The sequence below is a fragment of the Trichoderma reesei genome, assembly GCF_000167675.1.
Source record: "Trichoderma reesei QM6a unplaced genomic scaffold TRIREscaffold_8, whole genome shotgun sequence".
NCBI classification, from domain to species: Eukaryota; Fungi; Ascomycota; class Sordariomycetes; order Hypocreales; family Hypocreaceae; genus Trichoderma; species Trichoderma reesei.
This window is the reverse complement of record NW_006711155.1, coordinates 732674-760155: the sequence shown is the minus strand read 5'-3', so window position 1 is coordinate 760155 and position 27482 is coordinate 732674. Positions and strand designations below refer to the sequence as shown.

General features: G+C 54.7%; 8 protein-coding genes across 8 annotated transcripts; 4 read left to right on the top strand and 4 right to left on the bottom strand.

Moving 5' to 3' along the window:
• Positions 1-162: 162 nt before the first annotated feature.
• TRIREDRAFT_106981 (uncharacterized protein) lies at positions 163-1067 on the top strand (the record flags this gene model as incomplete). Its single annotated transcript, XM_006965079.1, has 2 exons — positions 163-233; positions 320-1067. 2 exons carry the CDS (start codon positions 163-165, stop codon positions 1065-1067), a joined length of 819 nt encoding a protein of 272 aa, XP_006965141.1.
• A 174-nt stretch (positions 1068-1241) lies between these two features.
• TRIREDRAFT_61298 (uncharacterized protein) lies at positions 1242-1946 on the bottom strand (the record flags this gene model as incomplete). The annotated part of the gene is made up of 1 exon (XM_006964913.1): positions 1242-1946. One exon carries the CDS (start codon positions 1944-1946, stop codon positions 1242-1244), a length of 705 nt encoding a protein of 234 aa, XP_006964975.1.
• A 2177-nt stretch (positions 1947-4123) lies between these two features.
• TRIREDRAFT_121639 (uncharacterized protein) lies at positions 4124-5843 on the top strand (the record flags this gene model as incomplete). The annotated part of the gene is made up of 3 exons (XM_006965078.1): positions 4124-4426; positions 4495-5535; positions 5647-5843. Exons 1-3 carry the CDS (start codon positions 4285-4287, stop codon positions 5841-5843), a joined length of 1380 nt encoding a protein of 459 aa, XP_006965140.1. The 5' UTR covers positions 4124-4284.
• A 1292-nt stretch (positions 5844-7135) lies between these two features.
• Positions 7136-8548, bottom strand: TRIREDRAFT_28563 (uncharacterized protein; the record flags this gene model as incomplete). The annotated part of the gene is made up of 1 exon (XM_006964788.2): positions 7136-8548. A coding segment is annotated over one exon (1413 nt), but the record flags the coding sequence as incomplete, so codon positions are not given.
• A 1324-nt stretch (positions 8549-9872) lies between these two features.
• Positions 9873-10439, top strand: TRIREDRAFT_121638 (uncharacterized protein; the record flags this gene model as incomplete). The annotated part of the gene is made up of 3 exons (XM_006965077.1): positions 9873-9933; positions 10004-10152; positions 10287-10439. 3 exons carry the CDS (start codon positions 9873-9875, stop codon positions 10350-10352), a joined length of 276 nt encoding a protein of 91 aa, XP_006965139.1. The 3' UTR covers positions 10353-10439.
• A 5621-nt stretch (positions 10440-16060) lies between these two features.
• TRIREDRAFT_34985 (uncharacterized protein) lies at positions 16061-19192 on the bottom strand (the record flags this gene model as incomplete). Its single annotated transcript, XM_006964798.1, has 1 exon — positions 16061-19192. A coding segment is annotated over one exon (3132 nt), but the record flags the coding sequence as incomplete, so codon positions are not given.
• A 2062-nt stretch (positions 19193-21254) lies between these two features.
• TRIREDRAFT_77587 (uncharacterized protein) lies at positions 21255-22892 on the bottom strand (the record flags this gene model as incomplete). Its single annotated transcript, XM_006964912.1, has 4 exons — positions 22619-22892; positions 22474-22515; positions 22293-22391; positions 21255-22224 (listed from the first exon to the last, which is right to left on the bottom strand). Exons 1-4 carry the CDS (start codon positions 22771-22773, stop codon positions 21255-21257), a joined length of 1266 nt encoding a protein of 421 aa, XP_006964974.1. The 5' UTR covers positions 22774-22892.
• A 1746-nt stretch (positions 22893-24638) lies between these two features.
• Positions 24639-26166, top strand: TRIREDRAFT_47752 (uncharacterized protein). The gene is made up of 4 exons (XM_006964817.1): positions 24639-25287; positions 25429-25496; positions 25578-25620; positions 25696-26166. Exons 1-4 carry the CDS (start codon positions 25074-25076, stop codon positions 25809-25811), a joined length of 441 nt encoding a protein of 146 aa, XP_006964879.1. The 5' UTR covers positions 24639-25073; the 3' UTR covers positions 25812-26166.
• The last annotated feature ends 1316 nt before the right edge of the window (positions 26167-27482 follow it).

The following is a 27482-nucleotide window of genomic DNA, read 5'->3' as shown; positions in this document are numbered from 1 at the left end:
ACAGACAATCCACCGAGGAACTGTCTGGCACTGTAGAATCGCGTGCTTTGCATTGTTTCTTTTCCTTCTTTTCTTCTCGAGACTGCCACCACTCCCTACAGCGACTCCTTACGATCCCCTTAGCCGCTCCCGTTCCTCTGGACGCGGTGGTGCTTGAAAGCCATGGACTCGTCACTGCTATCGGCTCACCTCGAGCAGATCCAGGCCTGTTGCCAGGGAATCGATTCCCTCCCGTAAGAAAGAGGCGCACCCCACCAAATAGCACAAGGAGAGAGCAAAAGAAAGAGTCCCAAACAAGGCTGACAAAGAACCCGCACAGATTCCCGCCTCCCAGAATCTTCACCAACGCCATGCTCTCCAAGCACGACATCACAAGCCTCATCCGCGACACCGAAGCCCACGAACGCGCCCTCTTCTCCGTCCCGCCACCCCCTCCAGCCGCCACCGCGACAGCAAAGAAGCCGCCCTCCTCCAGACCAACCGAAGACGAGAAAGCCGAGTCCAAGCCCAGAAATCGCCGACAGACAGTCTTCAACGTGGCCTCGGGAGAAGTCACCACAGGGCCGACGACGACTTCGTCCCGCGGCGGCGCCGGCGGCGGCGCCCCCCATCGCCGCACGGCCGTGGCCGCCGTCCTGGGCGGCGAGATGCACGAGCAGTTGCGGCGCGGGGAGACGGACCGCAAGGGCGACCTGGACGTGGAGGTGCTGCTGCGAGGCGCCGAGAAGCTGTGCGGCGTGTACGAGCTGCCCGGGGCGCGGGAGCGCATCGCGGCGCTGCGGGCGAGGTTCCGGCACGGGAGGGACACGACGGCGTATTACGAGGCCCGGGTGGCCGAGCAGGCGGAGCAGCTGGCGGGCATGAATAATGACAAGGGGTGGATGGGGGGCGAGGATCAGGACCGGGACGAGGCTGGGACGGTCGTCGACGCCGGCGGGGATGAGTGGACGGAGGAGGATCTACGGAGGGAGGAGGAGGAGACGCGGCTGATGGAGAGGAAGAAGAGGGAGCTGCAGGCGAGGTTGAGGTCCATGGAGAAGGATCTTGGCGGATTGAGGAATATGTGAGGATTTTTTTTTTTGCAAGAGCAGCAGCTGTTTGCGGAGCCCAAAAACACGAAACCATGATACCCCCTTCTATTTCTGTTTCCTTGTTGTCATATAACGCTTCTACTTGCTCCAATGTGGTCTACCCAGAAGAAGAAGAAAAAAAAAGAAAACCACGACGCCTACCCCTGGACCTCAGTCTTGTTTCCTGGCCTCCTTGGCCTCCTTGGCCTTGTACAGCTGCTCAAAGATGGCCGTCACATCATCCGCCCCCTCCACCACAAACTCGCCATCAATCACAATCCTCGGCACGCCCTTCATCCCCAACCTCTCCATCTCCTCCACCTCGCCATCAACCTCGTCGCCCCCCTGGCCCTCCTCAAGCCACCTCATCGCCACTCCACGCTCGATCCCCGCCCTCTCCGCCGCATCGGCCAAGTCCTCCCAGCTGGTAATGTCCCCGCCTCTCTCGAAGAACATGCTCATCACCTCCCTCTGCACCCGGTCCTCCATCTGCCACCCGCCCACCTGCCTCCCCAGGTGCGCCACCCGGTGCGAGTCGCGCGTGTTGCCGATGCGTCCCGCAAACGTGAACCGGAAGCCCTCCTGCTCGCCGAGCTGCGCCATGCGCGCTCTCTTCGCCGCCAGCCTGTCCGCGCCGAAGCGCTGCGCCGCGATATCTCGCACCGACGTGGATTGGCCCTGGGGGAGTGTCTTGTCCAGCTGGAACGCGTGCCATCGGATCGTGTAGGTGGATGAGGATCCGCCGGGCACCGTCTTCTTGAAGAGCGTGATGGCGCGGTCGATGCGCGCGCGGGCTAGGTAGCAGAAGGGGCAGACGGTGTCGGAGATGATTTTGATTTCGTAGTTTGCTGCTGCTGCTGCTGCTGCTACTGCCATTGTGCCGGCGTGTAATGCGAATGATTTTAGGTGTTTTGTGAAAAAGGGGGGGAGTGGATGGCTGTGTCTTTGTGTGTTGGATGTTGAGATTGAGTTTGTAGCTGGTTTGGATCAATTGACTGCGTCTTCATTGGCAGCGCCTATATATACACACAAAATCCCAGTTGTTTTGCTTCACAAACGGCCCAAAAAGAGGCAGCCTAATCGGATGTTGACTCCTTTGATGCGTATGGCGGACTTGGATACGCAATGTGCGGAGTTGTCCAAACGGTTCGTGTCGTTTGTCCGCCTACTTAGGCAGCGACCAAACGCAGAACTTCCTTGAGCGAGAAACAGGGGCGCAGCCAGCGACTAGTAGTCCATCGAGCTGCGGAGGATTGCTATATGAACTGGCCCGATGTCAGATCCAATACTATAAATCCGCATACGAAGTATCAACCTCAAACAAAGGTGGTTTCGGGAATGATGATGCCTAAAATCGCCGTGATGTCGGCGTCGTCCAAGTCCAAAATGCTATGGGTATCACTTGTTCTATCCGTCTACATGTACGCAAAAAAATCAAGGCTCGAAATCTGTCAGACGAGCCCCTCGCCTTCAGCTTCCGTACTCTATGAGCCTCAAGCACTCCTCTCCCTCCAGCGTCTATCTTGCCTATAATGCTCGCGCCGTCTTTTGCGCCTCTCTTCCCTGAAAGTCTGCGCCGAGCCAGGCCTGTAGTAGTCCCCTCTAGGCCGCACTCGATCCACGCCGTGTTGCGCAGTGGACGATGCATCTATGTCCCGATCAAGAAACCTGGGGGCAGGTGAAGATGCAGACGAGGAGCCTCTGCTGGAACCCACAGAGTCGTACTGCACCGCTCGGTCCCAGTCCTCGAGTTTCGTAAACGGGCTCCTCAGCCACGACCGGAGCTCGTGTAGAAACAGCCGCGCATTGTCCCGGCCAAGAAACTCTGAAATCATATCCTCCGCCTGCCCGGCACTCCCCATGATGTCGACAGTCTTGAGGATGGCAATGATGTACTCGAGCAGAAACTCGGCATTGTTCGCTCTCCTCCGCTGCAGCTGGGCAGCGCCCTCACTTGCGTCGCCTGAACGAGAGCTGGATGCGGCGGGAGCAGAGTCGTCGGTAGATAGAAACGAAAACACTTGCAGTTCGCGGCGGATCCACATCCTCGCCCGGGAAACGAGAGCCTCGTCGCTGCAGAAGAGCCTCGGCGTCAGCTCCCGGTAGAGGGAGAGCCTGTTCGAGCCGACATGCTTCGAGAAGCGCTTGTGCAGATAGACGTCGCGCCGATGTGCTAAAGCTCGTTCAGCATCCCGGCCGTCGTCTGTAATCCTGGGGGTTCTGTATATCCTCCTTCTAGGGCGGGGAAGCGGCTGCTGATAGGTATATGTTCTTGTCGACGATGACGCTTCAGGTCGTTGAGGCTTAGGTTCAATAACGGTCGACTCTCGGCGCTCAGGAGGCCCTCGCTGCACTTTGGTCACGTCCCTCTTGCAGAGAGGGCACAGCGGGTTGTCGTAGAGCCAGTTCAGGACGCAGACATAGTCAAAGCTGTCGTGTCCGCAGGGAACCAGCTCGCAGGCATCGCTGACGGCGTCGAGGCAGATGACGCAGCAGTTGGTGTCAGTCAGCCGCTCTGTTGCGGCCACCTCTTGCAGGGTGTTCTGGAGAACTTTGCGCTGTAGTTCGTCATTGTCATCGGCCAGTCCACTTTCCATGGAGGCAGGGCGACAATGTGGTTGCTGTCTGGAAGATGCTACCAAGAAGCCGTGGCGATGATTCGAGAGAGAGAGAAGAGATGAAAGATGCGAGGCATGAGGTCCGAGGTTGAGGTGCGGAATCGCTATCGATTAGTGGGTGGGGCAATTATGTCACCTAGCCTTGCTGCTGTTCTACCGGCTACAAGCTACAAGGGCGCCTAAAGCGCCACAGCGATCTCTCCCAGGGGAGCGCTGCTGCAGTGGGGTCAGCCTGTAAGGGTGCTGTAATAGTAGGTAGTTGTATGTAGTGGCCGCTTAAGTGCAGCTACTGCAAGACGCGCTTCAAGGGAAGGCTCTCTAAATTGATTGATGACAAGCAGCGCGCTTCCACTCGCGACCGGCAGGTTTCCCCACATGCCGCTTTTCGACAAAGGAGCATCAACTTGAACATTCAACTCTCTCCCACTGCTGCCCGTCCGTTTCTCTCTGCTATTCGGCTTCGATCTCTCTCTTCACTTTTTCAATTGTCGTCTTTCTCTTCAGGCATGCCAATTGTGGCATCGTGATCTCAACATCAACACCGAGTTGGTGTTGCAACTTGCCTCCAGCTTGGAGCCTTCGCTCCATAAGCTACAATGGACGAAAACCTAAAGAAAGAATACGAGGCAAAGGCCCAGAAAGTTCGAACAGACCTCAAGCAATGGGAGGCAGAATGGGCAAAGACACATGACGGCAAGAAGCCGGGGAGAGAAGACATCAAGAACAACCCCGTCATAGGTACGCCGACAGCTCAAGCACCCAGCCCATGATGGCATCAGCTAAACCAGAATCCAAAAAATAAAAAGCCCAAAAGTACAAAGACTACAACAAGCTCCGCGATATTATAGCCAGCAAGCTGGTCCCCCCTGCAGACACCTCGACGACGACGACGACGAAACAGAAGCACGAAAAGCGCAAGTCAGAAGCCGCGCCGGCAGGCACCCCCATGAAGCGAGCGAAACACGCAGAGACTCCCTCGAAGCGAATGGCGCCTCCAAGCGGCGGCGGCGGCGGCGACGTCGAGTACATGAACAGCCCGGCCGTCTCCCGAAAACTATTCAGCCCGACACCCATAACGTCCATCGGCCCAACGCCTCAGCGCGACGGCAAAGTCCTTGGCCTGTTCGACCTGCTGGTGGAGCGGGAGTTCAAAAGCCCGCTGAAGGGAGCCGCGAGGAGTAGTCGCCCTGCCGGTGCCCACGCGACGCCCAGCAAGCGCAGAGGCAGCCTGGCCGAAGACGCTGCGGCCAACCTCGGCCGTACGCCAAGCTCCGCGGGCAAACGAAAGCTCTTTTCAACCCCGATGAAGAAGAGAGATGGGCAGAACACGGCCGCAACGCCATCCTCCGTGTCCAAGCTGCAGTTTGACACTCCCGCGTTTCTCAAGAGGCACTCTCTCCCGACGCTAGACGAAAACACCACGTTCGATGCTCCGCCGCTGAGGTTACCGCGGAAGCCTCTTGTTCGCGGCTTGAGCGAGATTGTTGCCAGTCTTCGAAAAGTCGAGGAAGAACAGCTGGACGAAGATCTCGAAGCACTACGAGAGGTCGAAGCCGAAGCCGAGGCCGCATCTGGAGGCCCACCGCCTCAGCAGCCACCCGGCACCAAGGTGCGAAACCCAGAGCCAAAGCAGGGCATACTGGAGCCGGACAGCCAAGCAAAACAGCTGCCACTGGGAGGATTCGACGACGAAGGCATGTACGACAGCCCCACAGAAGAAGCTGTAGACCGCGACGGGCGGCCGATGAGGATATTCAAGAAGAAGGGACAGAAGCGGACGACACGGCGCGTCAACATGCGGCCGGTCCGAACCAAGAGGCCAACAAACCTAGCCGAAGATCATAAAAGTGACGAGGGCGAGAACGAGGACGAGGACGGCCAGGACACGGTCCCAGATACCCAAGCTCGGATGGACAAGCCAGACATCGCAGGCGAGTCTGATGACGGCGATTTCGAAGACGGAGATGACGATACTACCCCGGGCGACGAGGCCAGAGCGAAGAAGCCGCCCGCCAAGCCAGAAGGAGGAGTGGTGAAGAAGGCGGCCCGCAAGGTCAACCAGCTTGCGCACGCAAACTTCCACAGGCTGAAGCTGCGGAACCATGGCGCAAAAGGGGGCCCGGGCCATAACAGCCGGTTCCGAAGGAGGAGATAGGGACGGTGGAAACGAAAAGAAAAGAAAAGAGTAACAGGTGAAGAACAACATCATGTATTCGGGACCTAGATAGATTGCGGGGAATGAGCTGCAGTCTGTTTTGCCATGGGTTGTCTGTCACCGGGATGTGCATGAGGGGGGGGGGGGGGGGGGGGGGGCGCGTTCGTCGGGTTAAAAGATCATTGAACCATATTTACCTACATAGAGAGCGTTATATACATATATCATGTGCTGGTCATCCTGCTCCATATACCTTGATGCGTATCCTATCAAAAAAGGCCATAGAAAACAAACGAAACAAGAAGCTGCTATCGTACCTACCCTTACATAGGTAGGTAGTAGGTAGTAAAAAATCACCTCTTCCCTATTACGAACGTTTAAAGCAGATTTCAGAGAGGGTAGGCGACAACAAAGATTCAGCAGCCTCAGTCAGAATTCCCAGAAACGGAAACACTTTGAGCAATGTTGAAATAGGTAAACAAAGGTTAAGAATCAGGCAAATCTACGAATTGTTAGAGTCGTCTTCGTGTCACACCCTTGAGGACATTTCTTCCTTAGGTTACCTTGTCAAGATACCCTTTCCAGTTCATGTTCATTCAAGTCAAAGCAAGTGCTCAAGTAAGGCGCATCGAGAACCTATTCCTGATCGATTGTTTTATGTACCCCTTAGTCCTGTTTTTGAAATTCCCTTTTCCTTGGTTCCTCAAACAAATGATAGAGGTAAGAGAAAATGACACAAAATCCTGATTCGTTCCGAGAGAGAATCTGAAAACAGAAGAGGTGACTCATGGTTCACCTCATTGCAGGAATATAGGTAGATCAGCCGGATGCCGAGAAAAAGAGAGATATTAAAACGATGATAAGAACAGCACCCTCAGCAAACTAGACGTTCCCTCTTGGGGATATCAACGGACGTCCTATCATGGCCGAGCTTGCTCGTGTCATCATGACCCGGGCGTGCCAAATTATTTCATTTCGTAGAAATCAGAAAGTATGTGACAGAAAGAGAAAACACCGGTGCTATGCTGACAATGGGACACGGACCAAACAAGCCATAACATGATGAAGTTGCCTCGTGAGACGGTTTAAAAGACGAGAGAAGAACGGGCTGCTTTGTTCGAACAAAAGCGGCCAGGGACTTTCCCCGCCCCCTGAATGACGTTTCGCAGTGCCGTTCGGCGGGTATCAGTAAAAGAAAACCATTCGAAAGAAAAGAGGAGGGTGCAAGTGGCGGGGATTGCAAGTCTTGATGATCGGGCCGCCTCGGGATGCGTCAGATTTGTGCATGCTCCTTACGAATTCAGGGACACGCCAACCTCAAACAGGAGCTGCACGAATTTCTTGTGCAGCGTGATGAAGAAGTCTGGCTGCCCGACGAGTTCCGCAAGGCCGCGGGCCTTGAGCGAGGAGACGCTGCCCGGACCTCCCATGCGTCTGGTGAAGCCACTCCCTCCAGTCAGGAAGCTGCTGGCGCTGCGATCCACATTCGGCGCGTCCATGGTGGCCGACGATGACGATGCCACATGGCTGCCCGGTCCACCGCTCTGCATGACGCTTCCGATGGGGGACGCATCCGCCGTGCGCTCTGCCTCGGCTTCGGCAAGATTCTGGATCCAGGTGGCGAGCTCGCGGAAGGCCGCCGACACACCCGCAAACGTCTTCATGGCGAGTCGCTCTTTGTGAGTGCTGAGCGCCAGAAAGGCATAGACCCGCTTATGGCCTCGGGCGTGAAGATCGGGAATCCGGAAGATGTAGGCGGTGGTGTATCCGGCCAGAGCATCACCAAAGAAAATGGCACCGCCCGACGCTGCCGAACCCGCGCTCTGCGTGGTCACAAATGACGGCGAGCTGTGGTGCTGAGGTGAAGCCGCTGGCGTCGCGGTCGAGGGAGCTCGTGGGAGGGTCTCAAAGGACAGGGCGCGCAGACATGAGGCGCGTATGAGAGAAAAGGAGTCGGGCAGGATGGGCTCGTGAGTCGACGTGTAGTCCACATAGTGCACGTGGCTGGGATGACGCTCCGAGGTCGTAGACGTGCTAGAGCACGACGTCGTCCGTGAGCTCACAGAGGAGACGTTTTTCCTGCTGCGCGGCTGTCTCGGAACCTCATGATCTGCATCCGTGTCGCTTGAGGACTGCGAGTTCGGCGGCGACGTTGGCTCGACGGGGAGAAAGACGCGCTCAGCCGGCGCGCGGGTGCGCAAGGTCGGGGCCCGCGTGTCAATGGCGTCTTCCGCAGCCGCGGCAACGTTCTGCTGCCTACGAGGCAATGTCATGGCGCAATTATCGCAAGGCCCCTGTTTCCGGGTGACGGTTTCATCGTACGTCCTACGGTAGCTCGAGTCTCGTCGTGGCTGCTGGGACAGAGGTCGCGGACTCTCGGGCGGCGTGTCGAGGCCAGTCACGGCAGCGCCGTCATTGCCGGCGCTGGGGCCGGTGCCGGGGGATCGACGCAAGGCCGGACGGTGAGACTGCTGGCCCTCTTGTGAAAGGCTGAGTTCCCGAAGCCCGTCGGTAACTGCGGCTGGCGACGCCCGAGGCTGCTGGGGTTCTGACGCAGCTGGAGCGGAGCGTGGGGGCTTGTCGCTTGCTGCGGCTGAGGGTTCGTGACAGACGCCACAAGGACTTGCCAGACCCTCAGTGACCATCAGGGGAGTTGGCCCATGGATGTCACAGTAGTGGGCCAGACATAGCTGGAGATGGAGAGTTAGCAAGAGCGTGGAATCCATGATGAGCTCATATGTATCGTGGGCATTCGTGAATGTATCGGTGCAAGGAAGAGGAGGAAGGTGGCTGGCGTGAAAACGGCCAGCATGAAGGGGTTTAGAGGCCTTTCAAAAGGGCTAGTAACGCGACGCCGCAGTCTGAAGGATGGAATTCCGTGGTAACTGCGAGGTAAGGACCACACTGAAGTGCGAAATTGGTCAAAGGGAGGAGCCACTTTGGTCCCTTGAGAAGTAGGGCACAGAGGCGTGCGCAACAACGGCATCACATTGGAATGCTTGTACCGTCCGAGCCACGTTGCAGACCACTTCATCTGAGCCCTGTGCTACGGACCATGGACGCTTGCCCAGTCAAACCGGAAAGCACTGGCGAGCTAAGAGCAGAGAGCAATTGTGCTTATTCAGTCGACTCCAGTAACGCCTGACATGGGGAGGTATGTTGTATATAGACTGTAGGAAGACCCATGTGGGAGGATAGCACAGCAGACTCAAGGGAGCGGTGTGTGCGTGTGCACGTACGCTTCTAAAGAGACATGTAACAGACATGACGTGGTGTCTCCCGCCGCTCTGGTAATGAGAAGTGGTCATGGTGGCAGATGGTCGAAGCTCTCGACTGCACACACAACCGACCAGCCGCCAAGATGAAGCCAGGGAACTCTGGAATCTCAAAATGAAAAGGGAAAAGAGGCAGGCTAGGTGGCAGCCAATGCAAGGAGAAGCAGATGATGGGAAGTAACAGAGAAAGATCAGGCGAGAAAAGGAAATGGCGAGATAAGGGGAATCCAGGCCAATGCCAGCAGCCAGCCTTGCGTTGGGCTTCGAATCGAGTGTCGTACGGTGCCAATCGAGGACTATGCCGATGAAAAGATGGATAGGTGCAGCTTTGCGGAATGAATTGGGTCACGCATGTGTACATGTACATGTTGCATGGGGAAAGATGAATTGCATGCAACATGCATGAGAGGGGAATGCTGGTTGGAATTGCAGGGAAGCCAGAGGACAACGAGACGCATGCGATGTGCAGCAGATGAAGACAGAAGAAGGAACGAATCAACTTACAATATATGTCATGGCGCACGCGTTTGAGCGGTGCTGTGATATTGAGTCGAACGACGACTGGAGAGGAAAAAGAAGAAGAGGAGGGCCACGCGGAAATCGTCCGGGGAACAGAGGCTAAGCCGTCGAGCCAGTTTCTGGCGGCGATTGGATAGGCAAGGTAGCTAAGTGTACGACGAGTATGCAGCGGCGCAGGCGACAAATGAAAGAATGATGCGTTGTCTGGCGTGTGGTGTATGTGTGTGTGTCCGAAATGGATTCCCAACGGCCTGCGCGTGAGCCTGATGCGCTGTGCGGCCAGCGGCTCTGGAAAGGTCTGTTCGCTTTTCGTCGTCGTCGGTCCTCTTGGCTGCTGCGCGCTCGTTGCTGTGATTTGCGTCCCAGTCAAGGCTGAGGCCCTGGTCGCGATGGTGAATTTGCAGTCGACGTTGGCCGTGCTTTGTAAGGCTGCAAAATCAGCGGCAGGGTATCAGAGCCATCCACAGAGCCCTTGGAACCTCTTGGAGGTGCTGCAACCCCAGCCCGCCGCCGATGTAAGTCGAATGTCGCCACTCTGCGAGTCTAGGCGCAGGGGTGTCCAGGCCTTCGCCGCTGCCTCGGGTCTCACTGAGGTCTGAGACACGCTCTCTTGGATGGTCGAGTCGACAGTACCACTCCTACGTCGTAGTCGTACTTGGTACAGAAACCGCAAAAGACTTCTCAAACACACGTTCAGGGCTCAGGTTCGCGTTAGTAGATTGTGGGGTGGTTGTGTGGAAGTGTGTGTAGTGTCGAAACCGGCAATCTCGTGACCCAAAAGTGACGGAAGGGCCAAAGGGAAAAAAAAAAAAAAAGTTGAAAAGAGGCCGGTTGGAATCTGAGCGATCGGAGAACCTGGTCCCAGAAAAGTCGTCGTAGTACCTGCACGACAAGAGGACGAGAAGCTCAGCAGCAGATGCCAATTCCGTCGAAGCCGATGCTCTCGATGCGATCTGACGGGACAGTGAAGGAGAAAGAAAGAGACGGCAATGGATGGGACGAGATAGAAAAAGGAAAAAAGAGGAGTGCCGGAATCCTGGCAAGTAAGCTTGGGCAGCTCTCCCGGAGCAACTGGCAAGAAAACGAAAATGAGATTGGATGCCGGTGCCTTTCGATTCAAGGAGGCTCGCTATTTTGGTGCGAGCAGGGCCGGCAGTCTTTTGATTGATGAGAGACGGGGCCTGGGCGCTTGCGGTGGGTACCGCAGACACGCAGCAGCAAGCCATCAATCAGACCGGTGGCCTCGAATCCAAGTACTTGACAGGTACTTGGACGTCTTGAGTTGGCACTGCTCAGCTAGCTGCTCGACAGGTGCCCAGCGGAGGGAAACCCAGTTCCCGGGCCTGACCTGTCACTGCCCTTGTCTCGTTGCCCTGCCCTGCCCTGTCCAGGTCGTCGCCTTGCGACTGAGCGATGCTGGCCTGACGATGCTGGCCTGACGATGCTGGCCTGACGATGCCGGCCAGGGACAGGAACGACAGCAATCGGATCGAAATCAACCGACCAGGCCAAGGATGAAGGCACTCGTACTATGTAGTATCGTATAGCTCGGATGGCTCGCTATATGCGGCGACAGCCGGTCCTCGAGGTGCTTCTGCAATGGAACCCGCAACGAAGACGTGACGAGGTATACAAGTAATGGGATGGTAATTGCACTTTGTAATCCGTACTTGTAAGTGGCTTCAGATATGCGTGTGCTGCCGCGGCGAGTGGCACAAGCATGTGCGTGCTCCATTCTTTGGGATCCTATTCCACACCCGTACCCAATCTTGGTCGACCAGACAGCGTCTCATTCGACGACAACGCAGTCTCTTCCCTCCTCCCCCCCCTTTACCCATTGAGCCAGGACAAGCTTGCCTGCTTGCCTGGCGAGTAATTGCCCTTTCTCACATCTACCCCGATGCACGACACGGCATTGGCCGTGTTGCTTGTCCGGCCTAGGCGTCAGGACCGAGTAGGGAACCGTTCCGGACTCAAGAGGGCGCTAGTCGACTTGTCGCTTCGCCCAAACTCTCCCCCTCGACCGTCTTTGCCCGACAGCCCCAGACACTTTTGAACTCTTTTTTTATGAGCAGGGTTACCAGCGGGCTCCAGGCTGTCAGGCAGCCAAAAGTGAAGCCAGACCAGATTTCCATGAGCCTCCGTTGCATGCCTGAGCATGCAACAATTCCTCAAATTTGACCGACAAGCGAGAGCGCGGCCAAGAAGTGGAAGCCGGGGTGCTGCCGCCCCAGCGAGGCACGGAAACGCACGAGATGCACGGGCAGGCAAAAGCAAGAAAGCGGCAGGAGCATGGGATGCCTGTCGCTTGCTCGCACATGTAAACGAGGGCGACAAGCTCGTCTCCATCGGGCTGCATCAACTCCGTGCGAAGCTGAAACTGTGCCGGCAACATATCTTTAGCCATGAGCCCGACGACTGGCAAGCCGGTGGTCATTGTGCTATTTCTCCCGAGGTCCCCGGTGTTCCTCCTCAGCTTCCAGAAAGAAAAAGAAGCGGAGGGTCAATGGCTAGCTGCCGTTGGTTCAGCGAGACCCTGCAAGCTTCGAATTTTGTAACCTGGCCCATGCTCTCCGGACCTACTAGGTAGGCTTGCTAGGTTCGAAGAAACTCCGCATTCAGCGCTCCAAGACAACCAGAGGTCGGGCTCGTGCTCGTACTTGTACGTTGTCGTACCTCGATAGGTAGGTATGTGTGTCTGACGCTATGGTTCGTTGCCTTGCCCGTTGTGCAGCCGAAGAGTTCGTGCGAGGTCTGCGCTTCAACAAAAAAATCGTCCCGGACCCAGATTGGCCCATGTGTACGGAGGCATAGGTACTCGTATTCTGTCACTGTTCGCTCTATTCCCAGAGCTGCAGTCTGGTAATTGTGATTCCACACGACATCAGGCAGACGGTCAAAGGACCTCAGAGTGACATGGCACGCTTCCTTCTTCCACCAGCTTCTCCAGTAGATAATAAAGTAGTGTGGTACTACTCGTGATACTAGCACCTAGGTAGGTGAAGACCTCCTCGGTACTTTATTCGGCATGGCTCCGGCGCATGGCCTAGTAATACCACTGGTGTTCTGGCTGTCTGGCAATCTGGGTGAGAAATGGCCGATCCGACAATTTGAGGCGTCGGCCATGCCCGAATCGTCGCCTGTTTCAGAGGCGCGGCTCCATCGCCCCCCCATCTTTTCCCTTTCTTTTTTTGGAGCCTGTCTCGTGGGAGATGGTTGGACCTTTTGCCTGGTGGCTCTGGGTGGGTTCCGCTCGTGCTAGTAGTCGGGAGGGCCTGGGTTCATTTGTAAGTAGAACTCGTAGGGGGTGATTGATGTGCATTCGTGGTGAAGACTGGGCCTGGGAATGACTGACCTGGGACGTGAAGGCGATGAAGAGGAATAAGAATAAGAAGAAGAAGAAGAGGAGGAAGAAGAGGAAGAAGAAGAAGAGCGGAAAGAGGAAGCTGTTGAAGAAGGGCATCTGGCGTCGAGTTTGCACCTTCCACGTTTGCTCGGAGAGCGTTGACACAGGTACAGGGACGAGCACCGATTCTCCGTGAATGGCAAAGTACCTGCGTCTTGTCATGGGCTGCAGCACTCGCACGCGCACACCTTGAACCCAGTCGCTCCTTCGGTAATGGAATCCCCGTTCCTGCAGATCTACTACTCATAATATTAAATAGGTACTATACCATACCTTAGTAGGCCTCTGTCATGCCACCTCTTTCTCATGCACTCAACTGTCGGAGAATGTAGGAGCTGTTCCACTGAGATGAACAACACAGTCACTGCAAATACACAGTAGACCGAGGTCAAAAAGTCTCCGGCATTTGCAAAGGACAAGGGAAAGGGAGTATTACCTATTCTACAGAATACGAACCACTTGGTATCTGATTCCCCTCGGCGAGATACCTGCTTGTACCTGAACAGGTACCTAGGTAGTAGATATCTGTCAATCAAGAGGCGGCTATAACAATAATCCATGTCACGACATCCACCTCAGCAACTCAGTAGCAGACGCCTTGATCCAATCGCAGCACTTGCAGTTGATCAAAGACACCTAGGTGTTAGATACACTGCCACGTTGATTTGCGTGCTCGCTTGTTCGCAGATGAGGCTCTAATACATACAGCATGTATTGACATACGATACTCTCTAGGTAGGTACGCACATGCACCGATCCACTGCAGAATAAACCACGACTCGGGGTTCCTGACATGACAGGGGACCAGGGTGTCGCGAATGGAGGCCACCTCTTGTTCATTTTCGCTTGTCAATCATTCCCCGGCAAAGTTGCCAAGCTGCGTTTCTGATTGCAACTGAACAAGTACAGTAAGTAGACAAAGGCAGCAGGAATAATAGCTAGAGTACTAGCTGAAGCAGCCAGCGTGATTCTGTCATTTCCATACATGTACCTTACTATTCCGCCCGTCTGTGACTCGGCGGCCACGTGGCGCTGGGATCATCAAACATGTCTGCTACCGGCTTTTCTAGGTATTTAGTAGTATTTCCATTCCCACGGATTTTCTGCCTGAGTACAGTAGTACAAATAGATGATGGTATAGTATTTGGAATGTCCGATGCTGTGACCTCTGAACATCCAAGGTACCTTAGGCTGTATCGCCGCCCTAAGCAAAAGGCACAAGGCATTTAGGTGCTTCCAGCCTCGTCTACAAGGGCTTCTACGACTGTGTATTAGCCACTCATGGTGACAGCTTACTATCCCAGCATCAAGGGGGCAGAAGGGGTCCTTTCCGATTATTTATAGGTAGATAGCATGATAAAGCAGGGCCGAGTCAGCAAAGACAATAAAAGGAAGAAAGCATGTGATCATGTATCAGAGCCTCGAGTCAACTACCTACCTACAGCCAGTTCTACAGTAATACTCCTCCAAAACAATACCCCAAGGAAGCATCAAGTGAGCAACACCGAGCATGGCGCCGATGCGCGTCTAGGGCCATGTCAGTTCTTTCTGCTACTATAAATTACCCCATGGAGTTTGATACTACAACTGCGCCTACTGTCGGAGAGACAGGGGTGACAATATGGCAAGGGGGGCAAGGAACAACTGAACAGGGACAGGGGACAGGGACAAGGGGAGGTGTCGAGGCAAAGCCATCAGCCTTTAGCTCACATACCCATCAACTCGGAGACGGCACACATGCATGAGAGAGAGGATGCGCGTGTCGCGAACATGCGATGCGATGCGGACATGCGATCCCTCAAGCGGTCAAGTGTCCGCAACTGAACTACTACAACAGACGGCCTCTTTTTTCTTCTTCTTCTTTTCGCTTCTCTCTATTCTCTGTTTACAAATCATACAAGCTGAAAAGAAACTGCGTTGTTGAGAGGTATTACTGGATAAGTTGCTTGAGGCTGTTTGATATACCAATCAAGGGATCTGACACGCCAAGCCATACATACCTACCTAGTTGTACAGCCCCAAAGATACGGCCGGGTAATAAGGGAAAAAACGAATGCTTGCACTCTGCCACCTAACAATGTTTGCTTTCATCCTCTGCATGTATGCTTTCCCTTCGGCCCTATTTCTCGATCCTGTGCCGCCGTGTGTCCCTCTACGAATCATCGTTGGAAAGCCCGAAATCGGATTCTCCGGTTTGGCCTCCAGTAGGTACATAGGAGGTAGAATCAGGTACAGTGGTAATAGGTACGTCGTAAGACATGTTGTCTGTGATATTCAGAAGTTGAGCTGTCTGACTGTATAAGCTTGCAATTCGACTCGTCAGCTCGCCGGCATGTACGTATTTCTAATTGACGAATTCACCTGATCTCTTAGATACACTTGTATCACAGGCGTGAATCACTTCTGTTAGAAAACGCTTACCTGGGTGGTACGGTCAAATTGCCTTGAATTTGACGTGCTCCCGCACTTGACGGTTTTCAGGAGAGATCATGATGAATGCAGGTAAGCAAGATTCTTTATTCACTGATATACTGCCACCAGTTGATATGCAGTATATACTTAGCCAAGCACCATGTATCTACTGTGTCCTTGTTTTATTCTCACCCTACCCATCCAATCCTCCAAAAAGCAAGAAAGGGCCGCTAAATCAAGAGGATTTCCATCCAATCCCCGAGGTATCTGCTGATATACATATATATACTCTTCATCGAGAAGCAAGGCATATGAACCCCATATCTTCAAAAGGGGTTCGGCCTCTGTCGTTTCGAGGACTCGAGCAGCTCAATCACCATGTTGGCCGAACGAGGGCGTTTACTGCCCATCGTGATATCCATCGACTGCTGCAGTGTGCTGTCCGTTGCGGGCGTAAAGGCCCTTAGCTGCTGATCTCTCGATATGCTGCCCATGCCGTCCGCCATCTTCTCGAGGGACTCATGAGTCACTGGAACGCCGTTCGTGAATCCGCCATGTTCCTCGGCAACGCAGCTCCTTGCGCGCTGCAGCTCTCTGTTCCTCTTCAGGCTCGCCACCCACGCTTCGCGAAACGTCACACCGAGAGCCACAGCAGGCTGCCTCGCGACGCTGTTGCCTACAATCCTGTACTGCGTCGGGGGGTCCCCGAGCAGCACGTCTTCGTCGAGGAAGCCCTGCGCCCTGCGCGCCTCCATGATGGTCACGGGCCTATTCTCTCGCCAGTGGAGCAGTCGCCCGTTCTTCGCGTCGCCCAGCGTCTGCCTCGTCACCACAGTCTCAAAGAGCCTGTTGGGGAACATCCTTCCGTACGAATTTGAGTAGGGCTGCACCGACATGGGCTGCTTGCCCTCGCCTTTCGTCCCGATGAAGAACTCGCGCTCGGCTGCCGTCATCGTGCTGGAGCCGCCGACCTTCCTCTCCCCGAACCACGCTTGCGAAAAGTTCATGCCCCATGGTCGTGTCGGTATGACCGATATCCGAGCTCGCAGCAAGTCTGACATACCCAAGGTTGAGCGGTGATCGGGGAAAGGAACACATATATCGGGCTTGGCATCGTAGATGGGCGGCAGGTCGGCGGTCGCTTCTTCCGCAGAGACAAACTTGAAGGGCGTTGCTGCCGGCATTTCTCGGCTTGCCATGTGCTGGCCGTTGGGCAGCCACCCGATCCCATGCTCCCTTGTGTTAGGGGGGTGTGAGTGAGTCTGCACCGGCTTGTCGGGCAGCTCGAGTCCCGGGGCAGCAAAGACGATGAAGATGCGTGATCTGCGCTGCGGCGACCCGCATGACGATGCGTCCAGGTAGAAGAATTGCGTCTGATAGCCCAAGCCGACTAGGGCGCAGATGAGCTGGCTGAAGACGTCTCGGTCTCGGTCGTGCTTCTTGTGGACCATCCCAGGTACATTCTCCAACACGCCGTATTTGGGCCGATAGAGATCAACAAAGGACGCAAACGCCGCAACAAGCGATTGGTTCTTCCTTTGCGCTGCCGTCGTCTTGTCGTTGGTGAGGCGTGAGAATCCAGGACATGGGCTGCCACCGGACACGAAATCAACGTCTCCAATTAGGGGTACGTTGTCCGCGAAGTCGCCTTGAATGGCAAGGCGCTGTAAGTCGTCAATGGAGCCCAGAAACGGGTGGACGTCTTGAGGGTTTTTGACGTTGGCCATGTACGTGTGGATAGCCTTGCTGTCGTAGTCATTTGCCCATTTCATCTCGATTCCTCCGCCGTCTTCAAGCCCTCTGCCAAAGTTACCGCCTCCACAGAAGAGATCCATCCCGCGAAGCTTCTGCAACTTCTGGAGAGGATCAAAGCCTTGCTGCAGAGAGGACGGTGCTTCGTCAAGCGGCACATATACCGAATGTCCATTGGCGGCTACCTGTCGGTGAGTGATGTAAAAGAGGTTGCCCGTGCCGTCGTGGTCATACGGCGTAGGGATCATCTCTCCATCTCGGAAGCATCTCACTGAACATGGGCCCATGATTCGATCCCTGCTGACTTTGCAGGTCTGCTCGCTGTATACAAGTTCATTTGGCCGCGCCTCGCGAGCGTTTGGGTCAACCTGGCGGCGCCGCAATAGTCGCCTGAAGTAATACAACCTTCGGCTTCCTTCATCAGACGCGTGCATAAACTCACAAGGCTCGGAAAATGGACTTTTCAAGTTCAAACGAAGCAGATGTGTCTTCCCTGGCTGATACTCGAGTGGCATTTCATCATCTGGTATTGGTGAAGTGTGCCTACATTGCAGGTGCTTCCCATCCAGTGTCACCCATCTCCTCTCTTCTTGAAGGTAGGTCTGCCGGCAAAAGAGCTCGGCGCTTGTTGCTGAGGTGCCCCAAAAGTCAACGCCATGGACACCGAGAACCTCGCTTTCTTCGATCTTGGCTTTCTCGGAGCAAGAGCAATGGTCTGAGAGAAACAGCTCGTTGTTCCACGGATACTTCATCAACCCGCAGAGCGTGTCCACGGGTCTGTAATACCATATCACATCAAAGGTACGCACCCCTTTTCTGTCAACGTGAACCGACTGCACCAGCGCAAACCATCTGTCCACGTCAGAGAAGCCTTTGGACAATTCTCGTTTCCACAATGTGCCGGACTCTGCGTCGTCGCGATGGGTTGAGATTGTGTCGCCTGGCCGGATATTCTTGATCCGCTCTTGTGGCGCCGTAGAGATGTCCTTAGATGTCTGGTGCAGCTTTGACGGAAGCTCTAGGTGCCGCTGTCGGATCAAGCTGTTGCGGAGCTCCGTGGTCCGTGAACTCAGAGGGACAACCTTGAGGCGATCGCCAAAAGGAAGATGTTCAAAGCAGTCAAATATGTATTGCGTAACAATCGTCGGCGGCGGAGTCTCAGTCTTGGGCTGGCTCGTGATTGATGTAAAGGATTGGAATTCCCAGATCTCCGCCCAGATAGCATGGGAATACGCCTCTCGATGGTTCAACACCCCCAGAGTCTCTTTATGGAGAAACCCTATGTTGGCGGCTATCGAAGTCCGGTAGTCATCGCTCGGGTGTTGGCGTAGCCAGCTGAAAAACTCGGGCGAGTCCTTGTGGCTCTTCTTCATCCATGCTGCAAAAGTAGATCGAAAGTGGTGTATGGAAACACTACGCTCGTTCTCCGCCATGATGGAGAGAAAGTCCACAAAGTGCTTCGCCAGGTCCGCCACCCATAAGAAAGGGTAAAAGAAGCGTGCATATTCCTTGGCCGGCTTCCCCAACCTGTAATATAGCTCCCGTTTGTAGCTCAGAGGAGATTGCAGCCAGATGTTGTCTCGGACAGTGTGATAAGAGATTGAGCCGTAGTTGCCAATGGGAACCGCGGTGATGGGAATGCGGCGCACATACGTCCTGGTATCGCCAATGCGGAGAACACCGTCAAAGTAGAAGTCGTTGTGTCCAATCTTGGTATTGAGCTGGTGTAGAGATCGCATTTCCTGTGAGCATCTCTCCTTATCAAGGTATATCGCAAAATCGTCCAGCATGATCTCGTCAAAATCTTGCGTGCTTTCCGCCAAGGCTGGAGAAAGAGTCTGAACAGCCTTCCACTCTGGTAAGATCGGTAGGTCGTCAGGAGGCTGAAAGCCCTCGTAGCATGACCTTGGTACAAGCTGAACGCTTCCGGGTATCTCAACGCTCAAGGACCCGGTTGAAGGTACCCAGTCCGGTGAAGTTGCTCGAAAAGTCTCTGTCGAAAGACTGTCTGACACAGCATCATCAAGCTCGGAGACTTTGAGCGTAGAACTGCGTGATGATGTGACGAGACGAGATGGAGGCGGTATCAGGTCGGATGTGACGAGCTCAATAACGGTTTCGTCAGAGCTCGGAGTCTCTTCAAAAGTGTCTATACATGGCAACGACTCATGGTCAGACGGGTGTGTTGCTGAACGGTTGTTATCATTGATGGTCAAGACGGAGGTCTGCCAGGATTGAATCGCCGTGAGACTGGTACCCAAAGCAGCCGCTGCTTCGCCGTCTTTTTCTGTGAAATTGCCATCGGTCAGAGCTGATGGTTCCTTGGCGGTATCGTCCGAGCTGTCCTCCATGACGCACTCCATAAACGCAGGATGCGAGGGACCTGAAAAGTGAAACTATCGCCAACCGAACTTCACCGAGAGCGTGAATCTGTGACGATGGCCAAAATGGATGCAAGTTGATATCCAAAAGAAAGGGACATATGATTCCCATTGGATATCCCAGAAGCATGAGCAGAATGGAAGCCTCAAAGAGCAACCACTCCTCGAGTACCTTATGTATGCAAATACCACCACCCCCTCCAGGTCCAAGATGCAGTATATAACACCAGACAAAAAGAAGAAGATAAGTTCGCGATCAGGTAGCGATATATACCAGTAGGGGAAAGAGCAGAAAGAAAGTCCGGATCCAGGTCGTAGATCGGTAGGGCGTGGTTGAGTATAGGTAATGATAGGAAACGGTCACACGAAGCCACAGGATTGAGCTCTATGGCGCGTGGAGCGAGTCGAGGTGAACCGAGTCCGTGAAGCGTAGGCCGGCCAAAGAAACCGCCTGTTATGCAATTATAAACCAACGGATCGAGAAAAATAAAAGTGCCGTGATAATAAGAATAAACAGAAAGGCGGGAAAAAAGAGAAGAAAAAAAAGAAATCCAGAACCCCAGGGCACTCTGGCAATAGGTAGCGAGGCGCGTGCAAGATTGAGTGAGAAGAGGTTGAGAATAAGCAATTCAAGGCTATAGATGCAGCAGCCAAAAACAAGTCAGGAAAGCGGTGAACGAGGACGTCTTGCGTGCTAAGCGCTTAAAAGGAAGGCGGTGAAGCTTTCGTGACAAAAGAAGAAAAAGAAGAAGAAGAAGAAAAGAATGCGTTGAAGATGAGTAGAAGGGAGGGGGGGGCAGTAGAGGAAGAAAAAGAAGATGAAACGAAGGAAAATCGAGGCGCCAAGATTTGCTGCAGAGTGAAAGGCCTTTGTCCCCAAACGTGGTTCTGGTCTCAGCTCGTGTGGCTGCCGTTGGCTGGTGGCTTTGCATCAACAAGATCCGTGGGCAATAGATGAAAGAAAAAGTGCTGGAGATGCGTGCGAGAAAGAGATCGAGAGGAACATGAAGAGACAGCATCGGAAACAAGATAAAATAGAGGAAGAGAGGAGAGAAGATGCCTTCTGACGCATTCTAGTTTTGGCGAGTGCCTGACAAAAGACAAGCTTGAGATCAACCATCCAGCGCTCAGACTACCTTATTGTTTACATTTACAAACACCATCGCATGTGGCAGAGTGTTTCAGTAGGCATTACCTGCTGTACTAGCAATACCAAGGGGACCGCTTTGACGTAGACAACCTTCATTCACAATCTTATCATCACACTTCCGGCTCAACCAGCTCACCCCATCTCGAGTATTCATGGTACGTGGGCAGCCTTGCTAAACATATAATGAGACAAAGAGGCAACGAACTGTCACACCGACGAGCCCCATAGATTTCAACGCCGTAGATCCATTGTGATGAAGACGACGCCAACAGCTACCTCCTTTTCAACATGGCTTTGTCTGTTCATCTCCATGTCTCATTCCCCCCAAACTGTTGGTCAGCGCTCCCCAGCCGCCCACGTTTTCTACCAATATCCCCTCCATGATGCATATCGAGAGCAACAAAGCCCCCTGTATTTCATAGTTGATAATCCCCTTGCCCCTGTTCATTTCAATATGATCCGCTTCCATCTTCGTCGTCCGTGACAATCCTAATTACATATATAGATATCGACAGCTTATTTGTAAAAGTCAAACTTGTTATCGTCGCTGGTACCCTTGACTTGGCTTGAGTAAGCATCTTCAAGGTCGGACTGGATGATATTGTATCGGTTCTTGCGGACTGCTCGAAGGCCTGCCTCCTGCATGATGGCAGCGATGATGGCGCCGGACAGGGGGTCGTTGCGCACAATCAAGCTGTCGAGGTCGACCTCGGGCGCCAGGCTCATCTTGCTGGCAATGGTGGTGAAGATGAGACGACGCTCGCGACGATCTCTCAGGGAGGGGAACTCAATCTTTCGGTCGAGGCGGCCGGGACGCAGGAGGGCGGGATCGAGGGTGTCAGCACGGTTCGTGGCCATGATGACCTTGACGTTGGAGGTTTGATCGAAACCGTCCATCTGGTTGAGCAGCTCGAGCAGGATACGCTGCACCTCACGATCGGCACCGGTCTGGGCATCGAATCGCTTGGTGGCAATGGCGTCGATTTCGTCAATGAAGATGATGGCAGGCGAGTTCTCACGGGCCATGCGGAAGACGTCGCGAACCATTCGGGGACCCTCTCCCAGGTACTTCTGGACAAATTCTGAGCCCACGACACGGATGAAGCTGGCAGTCGTCGAGTTGGCAACGGCCTTGACAAGCATGGTCTTGCCGGTTCCTGGTGGGCCGTATAACAGGACACCTCGTGGGGGATCGATGCCGATCTGCTTGTACAGGTCAAAGTGTGTCAGAGGCAGCTCGACGGCCTCTCGAATCTCCTGCTTCTGCATGTCCAAGCCACCAACGTCGGCGTATGTCACATCTGGCTTCTCGTCGGCGCCCAGCATGGCGATGGAGGAGTCGGCTTCAGGAGGGAGGATGTCGACGAGGGCATTGGAGTGTCGGTGCAGCGCAACGGAGGAGGAGGGCTTGAGCAGTTCGCGGTCGAGGGTGGACAGGATGCGGACGACGTAGTTGGAGCCTGTGCTAGACTGAACAATGCCGGTGCTGCGGTGAGAGTGTCAGATATGGAACTTGGCGAAGTCGATGAGGTTTGGGTGGGAGTGCTTTCTTACTTCTGATCAATGGCCTCCATGAACTGGCCGATGACCAGGGGCACACTCTGAATGCGCTTGATCTCTTCCTGAGCTCGTACCAGCTCTCGCTTCAAACTCCTGCGGGGCAACCAGCATGTCAGCGTCCCGTAATTTGGCGAGATGGAGATGTTCATCACATAGGCGTGGGAGAGGCTCGTACCTCTGCTCATCTTTGATGTATTCCTCCTGAAGCTGGATGTACCTGAGCGAATAGTCAGCGGCCGTGGTTCAAATGCTGCTGAGGTGATCGTCCGTCCGGAGGACAGTTTCGAGCGGCGTGCGGCGGCAAGGGGGGGCAGCCTTACTCCAACTGCCTCTGCAGCTTCTTCAGAGTGGCGTAGTCATCCTCGCCGTCGGTAGGCAGGCCCTCGAAGTCGTCGATGTTTGGAATGGCCGAGGGCGCGGCTTTCTTGTGTGGCGGCAGCGTGGTGGCTTGGTTTTCCACGAGGACGTCGCCCATCTTGTCGGTATTATCGATTGTATGGAGGCGTGGAAGAAGGAAAGAGAACAAGATCAAGGTGAAGACGACGATGAGATTGCTTCGCGAGGCGTGAGTCGGTGAGTTGATAGATCGATGTGGAACTGAGTGGTTGGAATACAAGGACTTGGACGAAGCATCAGCCAGCTACTCCGTTACGCAACCAAAGCTCTCTCTCAGCTGCCACCAGGCGTCAACGACGAGACGCAGCCTTCCCTTGGCGGGCGCGATGCTTAGTCATGTCACGTGGTAGTATGCTTATCGCGATAACGGTGAAGGTGATGCAACACGCCAATACAGTGTAGTTTCTTTGGTGAATTGTACGGAGTACTTTGCGACGACACAAGCAGGTCATCTGGAGGCTAAGACCCATCCGGCACCTGTGGTGAAGAGGGCGGCACGTCATTGGCCAGCTGGAGGGCTCTCGGTGCGGACCTTGAAATTTAGTGCTTGCATCAATCAGTGCCTAAATCAGCGTGCCGGCTTGTGAATGAGAGATGGTTGGTAAATAAGCATGAGTACCTAGGTACCTAATATAGTAGCCGTTACATGCTGGTCTTGGGAATAGAGACACCAGGTGGTTGTGCGACATCGCCGTGACTGCACCTCGCGCATCAACAACAGCAGCTGGACCAAGAGAATCTGTACGTACGTAGCGAACTTTTTTACATAAGGTACAGGCAGCATCGAGTTCGCCGGCCACAGTGAAACCTTCAACGCAACCACACGATCAAGCCCAGCCCAGCCTCAAACCAAGCCGTTCAGGCGCTCCGATTGGGCAGGACGCCATGGCGCCGGTCTTTGCATCGGCGTGGGGAACCAGCCCTGGTCGAGCTTCCCAGGAGTGACTTGCCCGTGGTAAGGATCCGCACCAGGCATGACAGCTGCCTCTAATGCCGTCAATGTACCCCCTTGACCTTGCGCTTCGAGCTGCTGCCGATGCCCAGCGGGCGATAAGGCATCACGGGATGGTGATCCGTCGATTCAGGCCGAGGCGTGAATCAAGCTAACTGTATTTGCATGAGGTATGGGGTTCTTGGGCGTGGGGCTTGGGAGACGAGCTGCTGCAGCAGCGGATCAAGGTACCTGATACCTACCTACCTTACCTGAGGGCCGCTGACAGCCTGCTGTCTCGAGCGATGCCGGAACTGCCAGTGACATGCACGGTTCCGCGGGTAGCCAGTACATGCCCGAGCTCTCGTTTCCCTCTCCCCTTCATGTTCCGATCATCCCACCGTCGTGGCTGTACGGATTCACTCACCAGACCCTTGTACATGCAGTACCTAGGTAGGTAGGTACCTATCTCACGAGAGACTCCGTGCAAACACGGGGCTCCATTGGCAAACAGCACTCTGGGCGCAACGCTTCTCACGGCACGCAGGTTCATCGCACAGACACCGAGTCACTGCGCAGGAAGATTCCGGGGTCGAGCACCGTGTCGCCACGGGCTACGGGCACAAGGTTTCTGCCACCAGACTGGACGCAACTCCGTCCACGACACAGGTCCAGCCACCAGACAGTAGTATGGACAGTGTTCCGCAGCCGCAACGAGAGCTGGGCGGCAGATGCGGTAGCCGACAAGGTACATGTAGTAGCGACACACGCAACACTGTACGGAGCCCGGCGCAGGCCAGGCCGCTCTGAATCAACCGCCTCGGGCCACTCGAACCTTGAAGGTCGCGGCAGCACCAGGCTGCAGATATCCGTACTGTAGGTAGCAGCTGGCAGGCAGCAGGTAGCAGGTACTTGTGGCCGTGGCTCCAGCTGCGGTGCCTTTTGACTTTCTCCATCCCGGATGCTGCTCATCTCGCCTACCTGGGCCTCTTCGTCACACTTCTCGTCCTCCGGCCTCTCACCACCTTCCAACTTCCTGCACCGCTCACGATCCTCTTCGTTTTCCTGCCTGCACGCCCGCTGTCCGTATCGTCTCTTCGCCCGCCTCGCGTCTGAAACAACAGCCCTGCGTTCACTGTCCTGTACCGTCGCATCGCCGTGCGCCTATTGATTGCCATCTCGCCTATCTGCCGCTCTTGGAGCCTCGCAATCCATTCAGTACCTTTTGGCTCTTTCGAGCCCGTTCCACTCCTCAGCTGTAGTCCCTTCTTCGGCGGCTTTCAGCAGCTTGCACAGAGTCACAGGCCATACTCACAGGCAGTCTCTAGAGTTTGGACTCGGCTTTGACTCTGCGCTCGTCGAGATCGCCCATCTCTCTGCCTGGCGTAGCCACCAGTCCCGAGACGCTGCTCAGCACAGAACCCTCGCCCTTTGGCGTCAAGCTGAGCATGTCTTCGTCAATCAACATTCCGGCGGGGCCTTCGTCCTCTGCTCCGCGATACGGCCTCTCCGCCGAAACAGTCGGCAGCTCGTCCGACAGCTCCTACTCGAGCTCACCTTCGCCCTCGTCCCCGTCTGCCTCTCCCAAGAGCAAGGCCAAGGCAAAGGGAAAGGAAAAGGAAACGGTCACGGCGCTCGAGAGCCGCCGTCCGAGCCTGCTCAGTACGTCGCCCTCGCCTCTCTATCTGGGCTGTTTCTGTTTCTTCTATGCTCTGGCCGGTGCAGGAGCTGCCAGTTGGCGCAGCCTAATACGCCGTGTGGCCCGCCTTGTGTAGCACCCGTTTGCTGACCACCGTTGTACAGGCTCGGCCTTTTCCAAGCAGGAGTGCACCGTTATCAATATCGGCTCACCCGACGGCCCTCCACGACTCGTATGTTTTCTTTGATTTGGACAACCTGTTTTCATTGCTTTCATGGGATGTGAAGATGTGCTGACGTTGAGCTCACGCTAGATCTCGTATCTGTCGTCCGCCCAAGGCTTCATGTGGAACCCTGGTATGTCTACCGGCAGCAAGCAGCTTGGAGGCGACGATGGTAGTAAACAGCGGTTAACTGACTGCCCCCCTCTAGAAATCTTCCTGCCGTCCTACATCGACTGCGACTACGTCCCCCTGGAGAACCGACGAGACCCCGTACACGAGATACATCTCACGGATGAGGAGATGAAGAATATGCTTCCGCAATGAACATGACGCCCTGCTTTTGTGTCGCCATTACGCCCCATACCCCTGTTTTCTTTTCTCCTTCGGGACCCTGAATTATCTAGATATCCTTTTTTTTTCCCCCTCTCTCACGACATGTGTACTCGACTTTGTTTCTCACCAGTGTCGGTTGGCACCCAACGGCGTCAAGGCCTCGGCACTTGTTGATTGGTTGGCCTCGTTTTGGCCCTTTCGGGTGTATAATCCAGGCGGCCGTGACGGGTCGCGGACGATGGGCCTGGTGGTACCTGGTATTCTCTGGAGGGCAGCTGCTTCAATGCGCCATCACGGCCGCTTGGCGTTTGCGCTCGTATTTACGATGCGATGTTGGTATTGGTTTCGGTATGTCACTTCGGTATTCACGGTTTACTGGCTTCTGGGCCCCAGCCGGATCGGTAGGCTGGCGAGGCTTGCGGTTCCTTTCTGTTTGTTGTCTCCCTTTGCGCCTTGTTAGCCAGGGGATCAGGCTAGGTAGGTAGTTAGATAGGAAATTTCTACTCGTGTATCTGCATACAGCTGTGCGGCAGTGGTGTTGACTGGAGCGCAAGGGAGAAGCTGACTGCATCTCGTCACCACACTGAATCCCATCGGGTCCGACCCATGGAGCCCAGTCAAGCCAGTCCCAGTGCACCGGCTTAGGCGTTGGGCTGCCCCGCATGTCGCTGGAGGACCCCCAAAACAGCCCCAGAGTTGGCTGTCCCAGGCCTCCACTCTGGGCTGGGCTGGTACGGCACCAAGTACTACGTACCGCCAAGTGCTGCTGCGCTGCGCATCAAAGTGTGCTCCCTACAGGTACGGAACCCTTCTTGTTGACTTGGCACGGACCAGAGCTGGGGAGCCAAAGTGCCACCGTATGTTTGAAGTACTATCATGACGAGCTTGGATGCACACGTTGCATGACTTGCTAAGAGTGATGCGTCGGAGATTTGTTTCAGTACACCTAAGAACTTCAAGTCTGTACCTACCTGGGAGAAATGACTTGAGCGACTCGAGCACATCCGGAGTACCTAGTGCTGGAAAGTACACAGTGTGTGGACGCAAGGGTGCTCGAGGCGATCACCTTGATGGCCAGAGGACAACAGCGACCTCGTCTATGGCGCATATTCCATCTTGTGAGGTATTAATATGACTCTGTATTCTCCAATGCGTAAATAAATTATCTGCTTTATCTCTTTTTTTTTTCTTTCTGTAATGGGCATGTTGAGAGTTTGAGAGCCTCCGGGAGGTGTCTCCAGCATGACATCTACAGGTGAGAGCCAAGTACAAAGGCGATGATTAGGTACCAGGCACGTCAAGTCGAGCCGCTCATTCTCTCCTCACGGGTATTCACTGCACCGACAGCGCAATTCATACCACTTCATCACCTGAACCCTCATTGCAATTACATCACAAGCTCTCACAGCAACAAAATACCACAGCCGAGTGCCCGACAGTCTCGCCGCTCTGCTGGTCAAGCTTCTTCTTGCAAGGTACATGCCTCGGCACTTGTCAAGGTGAAGATAGTAGGTACCTTACCCTTACCTAGACCCCCACTTCACACCGAGCCAGCTACAGGGTACGTGCCACTTTTGGTTTACCTCAACGGTGCATCCATGGAATGCTGCCTTTTCTCCTGCACCAAATCTCATCCCACTAAAAAACGCGGCAAAGCAGCAA